Below are 18,989 nucleotides of genomic sequence, written 5' to 3'. Positions count from 1 at the left end.
CACTCACCTGTCAGTGCCAATGAAAAGTTTCCCTGTAAAGAGAAAAATGCTAACACTCTTCTCTCCCTGACTCCAGCTGCCTAAAACTCTTTCTGAATGTTACCTGAACGGCCAGCAGCTGCTCTGTGAGACAAAGGTTCTCAGATGTCCATCACTGATGAAAGATGAAGTGAGAAACATTTATCAACCACAAGGCTGAGAGATATTTTAGAGAACCTTGACTCATCTGATGAATTGACATCATCAGTATCGACTGCTGCAAATGCAACTGAAACTTAAGCTGGATAGAAACACCTTTGCAGCTAGCCTCTGAAATCTTGACTAAGACTAAGCAGCTATTCTCTAACACATAATGGTCTTTACCCTGACACAGACCTCCAAGTCATCACAGTTGTTTTGGTGATACACACTTTAAGTGGCACAGTACAAGCTATGATGACAGCCTCGCCTGCCCACATATTTGAGAAAGTTGCAACACCTGCTGCAGTGAATCACACCAGCGTGAAAGCCACATGCTGCCAGCCTGCTTTGAACCCGAAACCTCAGAATGCTGGCCAACTCAGAGAAACGCTTGGTCTACTCAGCCACCACTGGCCTGAAAAGCCAGCTGTCTTTATGAGCTATAAACACAGACCGAGATGACGAGAACAGAAACCAAAAACAAGGTAAAAGGACTTGTACCCTCAAACAAGCCAATCACATGAACTGTTGGATAGCTGATTGACTGCTCTACACACCAGTGTTGGGTTCCCCTTAAGTTACCCTTCATTGTCCATCACAGCAAAGCTTGGGGAGCAGTACTGTACCAAAAACAAGGAGGCAAGTATAGAGCCAATGCGTAGGCCAGTGTTCAGACTGACATCAGTCCTCTCATTCATTTGAATGGGGGCAGTGCATTGCAGTCAGGGTTGAGCTGAGAGCATTCAGTCCTTAGACAAAATGCCAGTTCAGTAAATGGGACAAATTAACAATAGGCGATGACATTCTGTACATTCTGAACACTGCTCGTCTTGCCAGAAAGAGACAATGGAAAGGTGTTGGAGGAGTTGCACAATGGGACACCAAGGCACTAAATCTCTGAAACCATTTAACAACACAAAAACACCTTGCAAGAGTCGATAAGTTAAAATGATTCTCACGTATGTCAGTTAATCACTTTTTAAAATAGGCAGGACTGTAACTGTGATGTGTTATTTTGGATGTAACACTATTGCACATAGCTACAGGTATAGTACTACTGTATCTAAAGCGTTCACCAGCAGGTGGCCCTATACGAGGGAGGTTGTGGTTCCAGCTGGTGAGACGACCGCTGTGGCACATTTCACATCACTCAAAGAGTCCCTCCCAGCTCACCACACACTGACTGACTCACCGCGCAGAGGAAATGAGCTGAGCAAAAAAACCTCTTGACACATCCGAGCAGCTCATTTTAGTTGTTTTGCATATAGATTTCCTGCAGATTTCACTGAATTAAGCTTCTCAAGGAACGGGAACAGAGAAATTATGGGAGCATCTTCTTCAGGCTTGTTAGATGAGGCTAAAATCAGCCACGTCAAAGGTAAAACCAAACATATTTCTTCATTGTTTTGTTTATATGTATATTTTTAGCATTCTTAAGGTGTGATCTACAGTTGTGCACACTTTTGAAAACGTTTTAGAATCGCTCACAATAACTTTGATGGCTCATTGATGGCACATCTCAGCCTCATGCATAGAAAGGAGAAAAGGTGAAAGGTGCAGCAGTAGTGGTTCAGGATGTAGCAGGTGTTGCAGCTGCATTTGTGTTGTTTTCTTCCTCTAAACCTGGCACTATCGTCTCTTACACCTCACTTTTTTTTAATGTATGGAATGCATGCTTTATTTCAGTGTTTAGATGTTGATGTTTACGGTGAACATAAAGAAACATTAACATGCAGTAAAGTGTGTTAGTAAGGTGTTGGGTCACCACTAACCACAAGAACAACCTCAAAGCATCTTGGCATTGGTTCTACAAGTTTCTTAACTCTACTGGAAGGATGAACACCTTTCGTTTAAAAGATAGTATTGGCCGTAACTGACAGGTGACTGTGAAGGCCATAGCATTTTATTCACCTCATTATCATACCTGTCCAACCAATCAATGGATGGAGGCATTAATATCCTAGAAGAGACCTCTCCCATTACGATAGAAATGTTTCATCATGATAACTCGGAACTACTTTGTATTGATTTGTAGTGACCGTTCCCTCTAAGGTGACAAGTGGACCCAAACCAATCCTAGTAAAATACCCCCCCCCCCCCTTCACCCCCAGCACAACAGCAAGCATTCAGACCTGTACTCTTCTCTTGGTGTACACCACACACGCAATCGCCAACTTCTCAAGAATAAGATGATGGATGACTCATCTGATCATATCACTTTTTTTCCCTCTTAAATGCTGCCTATTGCTTTGCACCACTGAACTCTATAACATGCATTCATCTTTGTAATGAGGCGTTTATGCACTGCAACCCAATTATAATATCCCTGTCTATGTAACTGTCGATGGACTTTTCTTGCTGACACAGTCTGATCTCGTCCTAGATTGACTTTCTCAGTCACCTGAGGAACAGTTGCTCTATTTCTTTCTTCCATATCGCATTAACCCACAAGAATAATGTCACTCTTTCTATTGCAACGTCTTTGTGACTGAAACTCAACAAAAATCGGATCCGAAATCAGAATCAACTGGACGTGCTCAGCATTTCTATACCTGCCGCAGAGCATGATTGGATGTTAATTGCACCATGAAGTGCACCTGTGTGGAAACATCTACCTTCATTAAGTTTTTCCGTTAATTTGTCATCCATCTTTTTTTCCATTTGATCGCATAGTTTCCGGGCAGACAGGAATCATGGTGGTACTGTAGTCGAGGGTGACATGCAGCAAATGTTACCAACCGGAATCAATGTTTGTGGTTAAATGCTAAACATTAGGCCACCAAGATGTCTGGCGCATCAGTTTCAATGGGACGGCAACATGAGAAAAAAAAAGAAAAGAAAAGTGTGATGACAAAAGAAAAAGTGATAATAACTTTGGCTTTAAAACAAATGTAATGTGCTGTGAGGAATGCTTTTGCTTATTCCTCCATGTGTGCATTCCCATACATGTTATCAGCACGCTCACATCCTGCCACTAATCTTCACCGCAAACTAGAATGTAATTACAGCCATTTCCAACTATTACATTATTATGGGTTGTCTGATCTTCCTGAGCCCTACTTTGTGTTTATTTGCATGAGAGATGAAAGGCGGGTTTCGAAGCAGGCCTTAATAATATGGGATAATGGTTACACAGTCTAAACAAATACCTAGATAGAAAGATCGTGACCGAGACACATCCAAGCACATCTCCATCTTTCCCTGCAGATGGACACACGTGTGTTATATCACATACACAGCAGCCTTGATCATGATAGAGAGTCTATTACATCCATTTAAACACAAGCTGGTACATCGCTCTGACTTCTACGTGATTTGATTTGAAAGCCAGTTGTTTGATTGACACATTCAAATAAACAAAATGATATTACACCCACAAAGTATGGGTGTATATCTGTTTGGGTTTGTGAGTCTAGCTGTGTGCGGTTATGTGTCTTTTCATACAACGTGTTGTGCATATGTCATTGATTGTTGTGGAATTTAATCTGAGATAGGAAACTTAATTGTGTATGTGTGTGTGGTAACTGTTTTTTTTGTCTGTTTCACCCACTCTTTCTCACCTCACCAACCATACTAATTACTGAGCTCAGGGCAGAGCAGCAGAAGTGAGAAGGTCACATGAACCCACATAGTATATATTGTAGTGCTTTTTGGTTTTCAAATGTTCCCATTTCTCCTCACCAAAACCTCATTAAAGCATCAATTTGGTAGCTTTGAATGTAGTAGAATGAAGTAGTATCTTTGGAGTGTTTAAGACCATATTTTTGTTTTGCACACCAAAGACAGTGCATCAACACTTTGATAATGTAACTTAGCTGCATTCATTGATTTTTTTTTTAGCTACATGAGGGCATTGGGACAAAATGAAAACAGAACATTGATTTACTGTCACTTTATAATGTTCTTATGGCTAATACGTTGCCTAGTAACATATTCAACAGACAGGTAGCACAAGTATTTAATTCACTTCATATGTCTAATCACTCAAAAGTGTTTGGATCTTTAGCTGCTAATTGCTCAACAAGTTAGTCGCTAGTTTTGTCTGCCTGAACTGGTGCAGGTAGTTTATTGGGGCTTATGAGAGCTTTTTTGATTATATCAGCTGTCTGCTACTGTTGGGACTGATGGACTGATGATAGCGAAGTGTGCGATGCTGGAAAGCTAAAAGAGACTCAAATGCCCTGTAGAGCTGCTGACGGGTACCGCAAAGTTTGGTGATAATTCTTAGTCGGTTGGTCAAAAGTCATTTCATTCATTGTTCATCATGTAAAAATGGTCACTCATTCAATCATTCCTCCTGTTCATACTGACTATTAAAAGATCTCCTTCAAATGTGCTTTCAATGTAAAGTGATGGAGGACAAAATGACGTGAACATTTGTGAAAACCCTACTTTAAGACTAAATCCACCAGCAACTGTCCACCAGTAGTTTCATGCAATAGATGACATCTGTAAGTCTATGAATTAAGTCCATAGTTAGGGTTAAAGGGACCAAACAAAAAGAGATACATATGATATAATTTAAAAATGTGTGTGTGTGTTTATTTGTTTCCAGGACTTGTTAACAACACCTTCCAGAAATTCAGTGAGTTTTACCGTCAGCAGTATTCTGCAGCCTATCTTGGCCACTTACACCAGGAGCTGGAGCCTAAGAAAGAGGGGAGGGGGCTGTTGCTCACACATAGGGTAAGAGCTCCAACTGTCAATCAGTCAACCCTGTTTTACTCTCTAAATACATATTCATACTGGGCACAGCTGTAAAACTTACATGTATGTTTGTGCATGTGTGTATAGCCTAAGTATGCTCCAGAGGAGGTGCTGTACCAAGGAAGTATTAAGTCTTCTGGCTGGGATGAGCAAGGAAAGAAATGCAAAGAGAGATTCATCGTTCTGAGAAGAAACTACAAAGTGGAGATACATGAAAACATGGAGGTAACACTTTCACACACAAAACGTCACATTCAGAGTGAAATCACACATAACTAATACTGGACACATGTTGTCTGTATTTCCACCTGTAGACTTTTAATCGTGGAGTTGCAGCTAAGTTGGTCCTCCAGCCAGCAGGTGGTAGTGTGTTGACTACAGAGGCGGAATCCAAAGCTCTGCTGGAGAGAACCTGCACTGGAATACTCAATGGTAGTCTTAACTTATTCCTACAAATAACAAATCTACAATATTGAACACAGTTTGATTTACGGTGTTAACACTCAGCCATACATGATAAAGCGTGGACTATCAGTGACTGAGGGATTCACTCTGAATTTCTGGTGTTGAACACAGAGACAGGAAATGTCAAAAGTTCAAACCCATACATACACCTCTCTCTCTAAATCTCACATCACATACATTTAAGGTTTCAGATTGACTAGTTTCGTCAAGTGCCTGCTGTCTACAGTTTACAAGAATAACATCAAAGGATTTAACACTGATGAAAGTAGTGGTTTCCCCCAAAATACAGCTTTATGGTTATAATTACCTCAAAAGCAGCTCTTTGTATTTTCAAAAGTTCAAACTAACAATTGAAGCAGTCGCTAAGAAAACTTGGATTAAGCCACTAATGATAAGCTTGTTGATGATATTGTTATTTATTTGAGTATGTGTCCTGGAGTTCGGCATTGTCCTAAAATTTGAGACCCACACCCAGCCTGTACTGGACCCAACTGAACCTGACCGGAACTGCCAAATGTCAAACCCAACCCTGACTTGAGACCCGACGCTATCTTTGTGCTCTCTTTATTCCATTACTAAGAGTTTACTTTCCAAGCTAATACAACAGATTGGTTTCTTCCCACAAGGCATTGCATACTTGCAACACATGACCCAAATGAGCAATTGGTGCAGTCAAAAGAGACAATGAGAAACATTTATGAATGAACTAAACTAACACTGAGCTAAAGCTTTACGCAAATAAATGGCATTTGTGCTTCCCAGCGGGTCACAACAAAATAACAGACTTTGGGTCAGGTTTGGGTTTTGTTACTTAAAAGGTAAAGTTTGTGTCTCAAATTTAACGAGACAGGACAATACATAGTCAGGGCCCATAAAGTCTGGGTCAGGCTCCTGAAGCCTATAAAGGCCCATGGTTTACCTAAACCTCAGCTATTATCACTGTTGAACGTAAACTAGCCCACTGTGGAATATCTCTAATGCTGTTCTCTGTGTTTTCAGGAGTGAAGGAGGATTCTTCTTCGGTGGTATCATCCTCAAATATGTTCGCTGTGTATTTGCACCTGCCTTATACGGGTTACACCTGCTTCCTGTTCCAACAGGAAGAGGAAAGAGATCATTTTCTGTCTGCCCTCAAGACCTGCATTAGACATTGCAACCTCGGTAAAACACTTAAACACATTTTTTCAATCCTGTATATTTACACAAAAATTACAAAAATACAATAACTTTAAAGCACCAACAAAAAATAAAAATAAAAAATAAAAAATAAAAAATTTCCCTAAATGCTAGGTGTAGCCAAAAATGAGAAGTTATTAACATCTGGAAAAAACAAGAGCTTATCCACCGTGTGTTAAGTACACAGCTGGAGCCAGGACATTATTTAACTGAACATAAAGACTGCAGTCAGCGGGAAACAGCCAGCATGCCTGTGTCAAGAGTGAAAAACGAAATACAGATTTTTGTCGCAGTGAGGTTGCCAGGTTTCATTTCCACTGCCTGCACAAGCCAGATACAATGCGTTCATATGGTTTCATCAGTGAACTTGAACTGAGCCAGGCTAGGTTCTAACCCTAAACCTACATTTCTAGTTTCCGGGTTTACTTCCATATTATACAGCCCACTGAATATGTGCAATAGTGTTTCCCATGTGAGTTTCCACTCAGCCCACAGACTTTACATTGTGATGACGTTGATAATTTGGTGGAGGTGTCCTGTCAACAGTTTCACAGTCGTCTCTTCTACAATGGAGATCTATGGGAAAAATGGCACCATATCCAGCTCTTATAATACATCAATGCATGACACTGACAAGTCTTCCCTCCACACTTTCAAAAAGAAAGCCAATAAGTATATTTCCTAAAGTAAGTTAATAATAAATACATTTTTATGAAGAAAAGTAAAAAAATAAACTGATCATTTAATCGCTGCTTGTGAAGCTTTTCATTTGAAATTGACTAATGATGTACACCACAGCTCGTCACGAAGTATATCCGGATAGATTATTATCATGTGCTTTCCAGCATCTTAACTGTTAAAACTATTTGCATTATTAACCATTATCCCACCACTGAGGCGCTATGACGTGTTTAATAGCAATCCCACTTCTGCATTTCTCTAAAGTCAAATGAGGCTGTAAACGCTGCAGCTCTTTTTCAGCTTATCACTCATGTGGTGGCAGTTGCCCCGGGTGATACATAAAAATATTAATGTTGTCAGCTTCCTGTGTGGTAAGCTTGGATACAGGCCAAAAACAGCCCTTCTACTTTTTGTTAAGGGTTGCGAAAAACATTGCATGTCACATCTGCACAGCCACCAAGATACCCTCAGCAGCAACAGGAAACAACATATTCAACTGCCACGCACCTACTATTTTTCTTTTAATTACTTGAATTCAACCAAAATATGTCATTTTTTCAAATATTATTCTCACTTTACTTTTATTATTTTCCATTATTTTTAACAAACTGATAACAGCTCCCTTTGTTACCCGCAAAAATGATAGTCAGTGTTTCTTTATTAGTTATCTGGATGAAATTGAAAGTAAGGGATGAAACTTCCACACAAAAAGTTACTTTATGTGTTCCAACAAAGAAAGTTAATGTTTTCATATGAACGACGTCTCAAATGACTGTATGTGCATTGTAATGCTCTAGTGGAAAAACCAACAGTCATCACCAGTGTCTGCAGTTCCCCCTCGACTCTATGAAGCATTGTATCGTCTTTCAGCTCATCCTATTGTGTTTTTACGCCCTGCGGCCTTTTGGTTCAGTCTCACTGCTCTCATCAGTGCTGTTTCCAACACCAGCTGTCTTCACGAAACAAAACACCCTCTGATAAACCCCTCTGTGCACCACCTACTCTGCACCAAATGTCAAAGACAAAGAAAGTTTACACTGACTAATAAACATAATGGATCATTTAGCCGCTAGCTGAGAGTTGTTTAAAGCCAATGTGTAGACATGTAAATAAGGCAGTTGCAACACTTTAGACGGAGCAAGTTTATAAAGGTGACAAGATATAGAAACTGATAAAAAAGACAAAGAACAGAATGTTGCATAGACGCCATCCTACATCTAAAAACCAAAAAACTAAAGAAATGAGTATGGGTTAGGGTTTCCTTTCCATATGTTGTCAGTATTCATTAGAACTGATTTTTTAAAAGTGTGTTTAATGCCTGTATCAATGTAGCAGTGACTAACACACAGATGTAGCAACTGACACTTCATATTCAAAATTAGAAAGGAAATAAGGTCACCAACACATTGGTTAAGGGTGTTTGCGTATGTGTGAATGAACCTTTCACCGTTATGACTTTATAAAAGAAGAAAAGCAAGCATACTCAGGATGCATGTTTACTGCACACTTATTTACAACACTCCAACCACCGGAGCTCAACAAATGCCAGTGACATCAGCTGGAAAATGATTTCATCCTGCCTGCCAGTCGGTTTTTAGTTACATTAGTGTGATTCATCCTGTCAATGATAAAGTGAAGTAAGCTCACGGCTCAGAACTGGCAAAGGTTTCTGTTCCTCAAAATTTTGATATAAATTGAGAAAGAGACGATGACCCAATCGCCTTCTGGGGAACTATAGAAACAAAAGGAATAATAATAGGATACAATAACACCAATGCCAATAAACACAGCAACACTAGAGCTTACATCATCATCATGCTTGATGTGAATTCTACAGCAATCTAGTAATCTAATATATTAAGTTGGTTGTAATACTAGTGAATTATAGTTAATTGTGTTCAAGGATGTCTTTTAGTTATTTGTGCAATTGCTGGTCACTGTAGCTTTTAGTAAACGTTACTCTAACAGAAGGAAATGATGCATTTGTTGAAGGATATATTTACAGCTGTGGATTAATACACATTTGGCGCTCAAGTGAGTTTATTTACTGGCAGCAGGATGATGAGTGTAGAGTTGAAATAGTGATGAACAGAAGTTGTGGCCAGCCTCATTGTTTTAGCCACAGATAGCATCTAATGCAATGACTGCAGGAGAAAACAGTAACATGCAGTTTAATGTATTTTATGCACTATCCTTATAATAACACATTTGCTCCATTTATTTAACTATATTATATATGTTTTTTTGGTCAGAATTTACATCTGAATATCTGAATTCTTCATCTTTACTATTCTCTGTTAAACCTAATAGCAACATTTTTGTGGTGTAGTGTTTGAATCAAAGTAGTCATGTGACTATGAACACCCACAGAAGCACTAGAAGCACCCACAGAAGCTGGGGTAAGCACTGCATACAAAAAGTATGTAAACAACAATTAGGAAATTTACCAGAAGTAGACATTTAGAATACAAGTAGCTCCACTTTTCACTGTCTTTACCAATTATTTATGAATATGAGTTATGAAACTGGGACCTTTTGTTGCATATGTCTCCCTCATTTCCTGTCATCTCTCTACTACTGTCTGTAAAGGTTAGAAATGCATAAAAGGAAGTACATCTTGTCAAATGTCCTCTTCCAGAGAAAGAGGACATTTGACGTTCTAAAGAAAAGTTAAGAGACTGTAAGAAAAAAGGCTCATCATGATTTCAAACAAACTCCTCCACACATCCTGCAGACCCCTGGTGTGATTCATCCTATGAGAGTAAGGCATACATCCGAGCCCTCCAACTCTACCGCCAGGACAAAGGATGCTATCAATCCTGGGAAATACTGCTGGGCACAGAAGAACAAGTGAGCACACACACACACACACACACACACACACACACACACACACACACACACACACACACACTTCTTATGGTTCTCTTTTCATCCCCTTGCTAAATAAATATATGTGCTATTAGGTGCTGGCCTCTCAGGTGATGGTGGAAGTGTTGCCGTGGTTACAGAGTCAGCTTCAGTCCAGGCTGAAGGGCAAGAAGGCAGAGAGGATGCGACAGTGGTTGGCGGTGAGTAACTAATAACTTATACAACACAGTGAGATGTTCATGATGAGACTATGACAACGGAGCCGATGCTCAATGCACAAACTATATTATAGTCATGTGACACATTCTCTATGTCGTCTTGGGTCGTTCATGTGTGCTCAACTCTTTCTGAAAGTCCTTAGTGGCTCTATGTAATGTATAATGTAACTATTGATGTGTTCAAGAATATTAAAGGGTCAGTTCTCCCAAATTACCATTTTCTCAAATATTATGGTATATAGCCCTTCGGTTTTATTGGAGATATCTTTGATTATACAGATTAAAATATAAAATACATGAAGAAATTTTTGTTTATGGTGCTTGCAGTGTTTTAAATTTACATTACAAAAAAGCCTCAACCATAATGTCTCTCTAAAAGCAGTTAGGTAATCCACTGACCTCACTGTTTATAGTTTTAATATCTTTCATATAGACACTTGTTTATAATAATGTCTGTGATGTATTCAGAGTAACAGAGACACAGGGTTTGAGTGGCAGATGTACCACTCACTACTAATCAGCTGATTGATTAATGTAAACATAATGTCCGATGGAAAGATGGAGTAAAACAGAATTGTGGATGTTGTCACATCACATCACACCAGCTCACAACATAAAGAATAGGGAGCTCTGATTTAGCGTGCGGGTGCATATATTCATTTATTTTTTTTTTTTTAATGAAGCGCGTACCCCACTGAGATTTTGTGGGTGTGGATAGTCATGTGACTACTTTATTTCAAGCAGCACAACACATCCCAAACAATGCTGTCATTAAATTTATCAGACAACACAAAGAATTCTGATATTTAAGTGTAAATTCTGACAAAAAAAAAAATCTGACTTCACTTTAAAGCTGCACTAATCAATATTTTTATGTTAACAAGTCAAATGAGTGTCTATAATATTAAAAGGTGTTTCTCATAGTGACAAGCACACAGAATTATGACCATTATGTGTTAGAGAATAGCTGCTGAACATAATGCAGCATTTAGCAGCTAAACAGGCAGATTTCTTAGTCAATACTAAATATAACAAGAAAGTTAATATTGGACTTACATTCATCAAGTGGTGTGAAAAACATATTTCCAATGAATGTTAATGTTGCTCTGAGTCTGCTGGATGTGTTAATATGCTAACACATTAGCCACAAACATTTTATAAGACTATAATGCAGTTTATTAGTGTTGTGTTTAAAGTTTGTTGTGCTGCCACCTAGTGGACAAAAAAGTAGGAGGGCAGTCATTTGAGATGATCATTTAAATCATCACTGTCAGGTGTCACATAGCTGCAACTTTTACATCTCTTAAGTGTGCAGCATTGCATTGTGTGATGATAGCAGAAAGTAGTGTGCATGACATGGACACTACATTTCCAGTGTGGACATATTTGAGAGCAATATAAAGGTTAATAAAGTGCACAATTTAGCAAATACTTATCAGATTTTGATATTAATCTCAGAACACATTTTTTCTTCCATGCACACTAACTCACTCTTGTCTGATGTGCTGTTATTATGTTTCTATGTGTACAGACGGTGCAGGCAACCTACATGTTGGTTCTGGAGCAGCTGACTGCAAGTCTGGAGACTCTGAAGGGTGAGTGTCGTCAGATGGCATCAACCAATCAGGCGCTCATCAGATCAGATCTGGACCAGATAATGACCTCTCACAGCTTCCTGGAGAAGAAAGTGCGAGGTAACCGTTGAGCTTTATCTGGTTTAAACATGTCAAGATAAATCAACTGTTTTTAGAGGGGGGAACATAATACTGCTGAACTAATATCTGCTCCTACAATCTTGAACTTCCTGTCAAGAAAAGAGTCAGCTTATAAGTTTGAAACATATCGCTTGTGTGTTTGTTCCAGACTGTATATGTAAAGAAGCAGAAAAGGTGTGCAATGACTCCGTAGCGCCCTACATGTCCTCCATCCTGGAGGCGCTGACAGAAAACATAAGTGTAGGAATTCAGGAGATGCAACACACACTGCGAACACAGATGGACACCGCCTTCACAAACACAAATGAACACACGGAGGAGACCAAGAAGGTGAGACTCTTGTGTTGTCAGCGTGTGCATGTCCATCAATTGAGAAAGACTAGACGATTAAGTAATTGTGTTTTTGTGTGTGTTCTCCAGGCCCTGTCCACTCTGCGCTCCATCAGCCTGGATCGTTGCTACCGGCAGGTGGCGAAGCTGACCGAGAAGCTTCAGGATTTAAATCAGAGGTTTGGATTGAATAGCGCCGAGCGTCTGGTTAACTCTGCACATCTGGAGATGGAGCAGGTATGATGGACTATTGCTGGAGATTCAGTTAAAGCCTCCACCTCAGCTTTTAAGAAGCAGAAATAAAATAGAAGTTTGTCTCATGTTGACATGGTGTTTGTCTTCCAGCTGTTAGACAGTGCTGTCTACACCTTAGAGATGTTCCTGCAGTCATCAACCAGGCTGCAGCCTTCTCAGGTTCCTGTCAAGATGGACCGAGCTAAAGGACGAGTTCTGAAGGTAAAAGAAGCAAAACATCTTTTCAATCAATCAGATTGTAATGATTGTATGTGCTGTGCAGTGTACATTTATAAATTCAGTAGTGCTGCTCCATCGACACCAACAGTATCCCAAAATGACACAACTTTGGTCCATAAAATTACGGTTTCATTATCCCACATCATTGCACATACAGTCCATTCTACTCCCAATACACTCTATGGTTGAAATATGTGTTAAAAAAGTACAATAAAGCATTATAATGTTCAAAACTACAAGTTTTCAAATGTGTGTGTGTGAGCAGCAGCTGGACTATGACAGCAGAGTGGTCCAGCGGAGGATCTATGAGGAAGCTCTACTGGAAATCACTCATCCTGCTCTCACCAAGGGGATGCACAGCAAGTGGAAGAGTGTAAGTCAAATACAACCACTGCAGTCTGTCTCACACTATCTCTTACACATTACAGTGTCCACATGTATATTCTGTCTCATTTCGGTACTTTGATCGTATAAAATGCATTGAATATGTTTTCTGTCTGCAGGAGTTCGAGCAGTTCGAGCAGTACATCTTCTCAGACTACAGCAGTTTTATCCTGGTTCATAATGTCTATGATGATGTTCTGAGAAACATCCTCAGCAAGGAGATAGAGACAGGTAAACACACATACAGACCATCCACATACAAATCAATACAGAGAGGTTTTTATCAGCCATGAAAAGATAAGACATGTGGAACTAAATGTGAGGATCTGGTACAAACTGGTTAAAATGGAAGAATTTTAAAGGCTGAGTGTTCTTCAAGCCTGTCTGATTGACACATTAACTGAGTTTAGCACTGTGTCTAAATATAGCTTATCTAACAAGCTTCAAATCCATGTTTCCTGTTGAATTTCGGAGACAAGTCTTCCTGTAATTGTGGTGTGTGTATCTCCTCCAAAAATATTCAGATAAAGGCCTCCCACACACAAACATTTAAAGCTGACAAGAGGAATGTAAATATGTATTACAATGTTAATTTGGGGATTAGGGATGTGAACTTAGCATTTGTGTTGGGTAGAACAAAACTGTTTACTTGGCACCAAACACGTCTCTTTTTTTAACACAAATTCACTGAAAGTACTTTGTGTCTTTAATGGTAACTATGGCCCTGTCAGTTGTAACACCGGGAAGACTTTCTTATGGGAGCCCAGTATTCATGCTAGATGATGTTTGGACCTATCAACAGGCCCTGCAATAGTGGGTCAGTAGTCAAGTCATCACCCAGATGCATCAGAAAACTTTTCACATCTTTCTCTGATCTAGTGCACCTTTTAAGAGTTGTTGAATCATTCCCTGAACTGCCAAAGCAAAGAGCAGATGCTTGGCGGCATGATCCAGCCTTATGTCTACATTGCATCTGCTCAGGCTAGTATGTTCAGCCCATATGGTTTGAAAGGCAACTCCATCTGAATGCCAACCACCATCAACTGGTTCCACTAGTCTTACTAAAGGCCACTAATTTGCAACCCCTCTGATATGAGAAGCTTTTCTTGAAGTATGTCTCTCGAGTACAGTTCAGACCAGCTCTGTGTGTAAAGTGCCTTGAGATGACTTCTGTTGTGATTTGGTGCTATATAAAAAAAGATTGATTGATTGATCTGTCTTACCAAATAAAGGAATAATGCAGACAAGTCTACAGGGTCATCATTTGGGCACCATCTCATTAACCAGTGTTTCTTAAGAGTTGGCCCAAAACATTGAGAAGGCATCCATAAAATTGGCAAATGTAAAATAGGACATAACTTGCTCAAAGTTGATTTTATAACTTGTTCTCTTCCCCTTTCAGTTGTCCAAGACGCTGCCAGTAAGAAGACCAACAACCTCCTACTGGACACTACGGATCTGGCCATTAGTCAGTACAGTCTGCTCGGACACACGCCTCCTCTCTCTGCTCCAGGAAGCCCAGCCTTTCAAGCTCGAGATTCCTCCTCAGGGGTGCCAAGTGGAGATAAAGAATCTGATCCCCTGGCAGAGGAAGGAAATAAAGAATCTTTTCCCCTGGTGGAGGAAGGAGGTAAAGAATCTGCTCCCTTGGTGGAGAAAGGAGATAAAGAATCTGCTCCTGTTGTAGATGAAGGGGGTAAAGAATCGGCTCCCTTGGTGGGGAAGGGAGGTAAAGAATCTGCTCCCTTGGTGGAGGAGGGAGGTAAAGAGTCTGCTCCTGTTGTAGATGAAGGAGGTAAAGAATCGGCTCCTGTTGTAGATGAAGGAGGTAAAGAATCGGCTCCTGTTGTAGATGAAGGAGGTAAAGAATCTGCTCCTGTTGTAGATGAAGGAGGTAAAGAATCTGCTCCTGTTGTAGATGAAGGAGGTAAAGAATCGGCTCCTGTTGTAAGTGAAGGAGGTAAAGAATCTACTCCTGTTGTAGATGAAGGAGGTAAAGAATCTACTCCTGTTGTAAATGAAGGAGGTAAAGAATCTGCTCCTGTTGTAGATGAAGGAGGTAAAGAATCTGCTCCCTTGGAGGAGGAGGGAAGAGAATCTACTCCTGTTGTAGATGAGGAATCTGCTCCACAACCAAAGGATGAGGGTACAGAATCTGCTCCTGTTGTAGATGAGGAATCTGCTCCACAACCAAAGGATGAAGGTACAGAATCTGCTACTGTTGTAGAGGCAGCAGGTCAGTCAGTCACAGCTGCAGTTGACCCTGAACTAAACACTGATATCAGGAACCTTCCTATCTCTGACCAGAGCAGAGTGCTTGTATCTCCTGTCATTATTGTAACACAACAGTTTGATGAACCTCAGGAGGAGGCTTCTTGCTTTGAGGTAACCAATGAACAAGTCCAGCTCACAGCTGACACACCACCAGCAACCGAATCTTCCGACTCGGCCCTACCCGACTCTGATGCGTCTGTTACACCTGAATCCCCGACTGTTCCAGAATGCAGTACTCCCATCCCAGTTTCTCCTGACCCCCCAGCATCCCCTCTGTCCACGCCGCAACTCACAGAGGTCCCAGCTGTCACAGTTGAAAGTGCTCAAAGTGACAAATCTGATATACCTGAAAATTCTGCAATACCTGACCTCACAGCCTCAAATCAAACATCAGAAGATGCTTCTCCCCCGCAGCCATCCATCCCATCACTCCCACAAGACCCTTACACAGATAGTCCAATGAAGATTAGCCTCGGCTCACTAAGCCAGGCAGTCGGTTGCAGCTCAGAGGCAACTCCCGTCCCACAGACAGTGGTACGGCAAAACACAGACAGAGCTGTGTACCTGACGGGAGAAATTAAGGACATTTGGGAGATGAAAAGGGTAAAAGGGGAGAAACAGAAAGAGGCAGCAGAGGAGGAAGACAACCTAACTGAAGAGCAGAAAGAGGAGTCAGAGACAAGAGAAGAAAAAGAGGAAGAGGTGGAGAAAAAAAGAGATGAAGGGCAAGCAGAAGAACGTGTCGAAGATTGCTGCAGGTCCTCAGAATCACCAGCAGAGAGCGCCACCGCTTTAACTCAGACCCCAGAGCAGAGCGAGAGTGAAGAGAAGGTAGATGAGGGGAAGAACAGTAGTGAAATGGTGTCTGAAAAGAAAGAAGAGGAGGAGAAGGTAGATGAGAAAAGCAGTAATGAGGCAGGGACTGACAGGAAAGAAGAGGATGAGAAGGTAGGTGAAGAGAAGAGCAGTAATAAAGCGGTGGCTGAGAAGAAAGAAAAGGAGGAGGAGGAAGAGCAGAGAAAAGAAAAACCAGAAGACGTTCTTGAAAGTTCTACGCCAATAGAATTGCAGGAAGAAAGCGATCCTGAGCAACCATTGGGCAGTGTGGCCATCATCAGAGACCTTGTGACTGAGATCACTGAGGTGGAGACAGTAATCAACCCCTGTCCCACCAGCAGCTGACAAACTCGTTACCACGACAACTGTAGATCCTGAGATCTACTTGATTACTTAAACTCCCAGTTTGTGATGAAATGGTACAGAGAACAGAGTGAAACATCAAATCTTTTTAAATATTACTGCATATTTTATACTACTGCATTTTGAATAAGGCATTTTATATATGTATATGTATATATACATATGTATATATATATACATACATATATATATACATATATACATATATATATATACATATATATACATATATATATATATATATATACATACATATTCTGTAATATTTGTTCTTGATAACATTTTTTATTGACTCCTGCTATTTTTGTTAACACTGAAATGGCTTAACTGACCCAACAAGTGTATTATTGAAAATGGTCAAACTTCTTAAAGCTGCATTGATTTTGGACTTTTTGGGTGACTTGCAAGTAGCGGAAAAAGCTATAATAATACTGATATGATGAGCATGTCAGAGAAAATATCGGGCTATTTAGCTGTTGAATTACCCACTATGTTCACTAGCTAGCCAATAACTGTGTATAAACAAATACATAATGTATAAGAGTTGAGAGGATAATTCTCTGATTGACTGCTTCATATCCACTTTAAGTGCTGTTTTAAAAAAGGTATAGAACCTTAAGAAGTTTTTCACCACCAGCAATACCAAGTATGGATCACTGTTTTTATAAGAGGGTCCTTCATGCTCGAGGACACAGGTGATGCAATACACATTTCTGCCGTGATTTCATACTGTTCCACCGATCCAACAGTTATTAGCAGTAACATTGTAATGAGATGTGGCAATGTCTGTTTAATGATGTCATTTTTTGGAGGGTAATTATGACACTTTTTATTCTGTCTTTCTGGAAAAAAGTTTTATAAGATGAATTCCAGTTAGCTCATACTAAAATATTGTCAATAGACCAAACCAATAGAAAACAATGTATAGTATTTGTCAGGCCCAACAGGTGCAGGCTTTGATTTTTTTTTTTTTTTTTTTTTTAAATGTGAATGTAAACCAAACCTCTTTTATTTACAAGAAAATTCTACAAGGTGCCTGTATAATATCCAAGAAGTAAATGTGAACACTGTGATATTAAAACAGTCATGTGTCATATGAAATGTTTTTATTAAAGAACCTGAGGATGAAAGACAGTGAGAGAGATGGAGTGTATCTATAGTCCAGTACTTGCTTCTGTTTACAGTGTCTTGTTAAGTAGCAATAAACTCAACTAATATAATAAAAAAACACAATGTACATACATTAACAATAACTTATAATATAAAACATAAACATGCATCAAAAACTTGACTATGTGTGCAAATATGCCTAAAAGTAATACAGTATTTAGGTAGCTGTCAGTGTCCTGCAAATACAGTATGTGACCTCTCTGTAGTTTGGTCAATGGCACAATACATTTCTGTTGTGAGAAGTGTCTTTATGCTGCTCTGATTCACATTCATATATACAGACAGGTGAGTTACCTTGTTGTCTAGCAGTGAGTGACTCAAGGAAACTTTTATTTGTAGGGAAACATGGAGTATTTTCATTTCCACTGTCCACATTGTCCAATCTATTCCTGGTTTTTAATTGGTCAGTATATCACAGTCCTGGGCGTGTTTTAAATGTTAGTGTACTAATTCTTCTTGTGATAACCCTCCACAGCTCTAAGCACATGCAGTAAACAGTGTGAAAGTAACAGTAGCAGTACATTCTGCAGGACACCTGAAACATGAAATCACACCAGGTTCTCTGATCCCACGACCCAGAAACATTATGCTTAATAAACATTGTGTTCATGATGAGCATTATATCAAAACAGGCTCTGGCCTCTCCTCCTACCTGCATGTAGAAACAGTAGGTCCCAGCTGATTCAATGTACTGAATATTAAATAGTGTTCATCCAACAAGATGAGTTAAAATCATGATTAAACTTGCATATTATTAGTATGCAGTGCCAAGAATTTAGATGCACTCAATGAGGTTTTAAACTGAAATGAGGAAACTAGAGTTGGGCCACTGTGGATTGCAGCTATTTTTGCAAATTCAGCCTTTCTTCTATATTTAATAGACTGAAAGCCAGTTCATTCAAGGAAGCTGGACTCCCTGATCTCCTCCTATTAATCAATACAAAGATTAATAGCAGAAAAATAGAGACGTGTCCAGTATTGTGAGCTGATACACGAGTAAATGTCACTAATCTTTTTCAATTGTCACTAATTATGATTATGATCTTGTGGTTACAAAGATGGCACTCACTGAAACTAATCTGAACCCCCCTGACACAGGCAGACCCTGGTACAGCTGCTCAGTCTGCATACAGGTGTGGACTAA

The 18,989-nt window shown here is 39.8% G+C and overlaps 1 protein-coding gene across 1 annotated transcript; it reads left to right on the top strand.

The window, feature by feature from the left end:
• The first annotated feature begins 1,491 nt into the window (after positions 1–1,491).
• LOC128368494 (protein Niban 1-like) lies at positions 1,492–16,818 on the top strand. The gene is made up of 14 exons (XM_053329321.1): positions 1,492–1,558; positions 4,736–4,866; positions 4,975–5,112; positions 5,202–5,319; positions 6,352–6,513; positions 9,944–10,059; positions 10,176–10,280; positions 11,830–11,992; positions 12,162–12,343; positions 12,434–12,580; positions 12,689–12,799; positions 13,083–13,190; positions 13,321–13,432; positions 14,604–16,818. The coding sequence occupies exons 1-14, from the start codon at positions 1,504–1,506 to the stop codon at positions 16,655–16,657; spliced, it is 3,702 nt and encodes a 1,233-aa protein (XP_053185296.1). The 5' UTR covers positions 1,492–1,503; the 3' UTR covers positions 16,658–16,818.
• The last annotated feature ends 2,171 nt before the right edge of the window (positions 16,819–18,989 follow it).

The sequence above is a fragment of the Scomber japonicus genome, chromosome 12, assembly GCF_027409825.1.
Source record: "Scomber japonicus isolate fScoJap1 chromosome 12, fScoJap1.pri, whole genome shotgun sequence".
In the NCBI taxonomy this organism is placed as follows: Eukaryota; Metazoa; Chordata; class Actinopteri; order Scombriformes; family Scombridae; genus Scomber; species Scomber japonicus.
The sequence above is the reverse complement of the archived record's forward strand: the minus strand, read 5'-3'. Positions and strand labels throughout refer to the sequence as shown.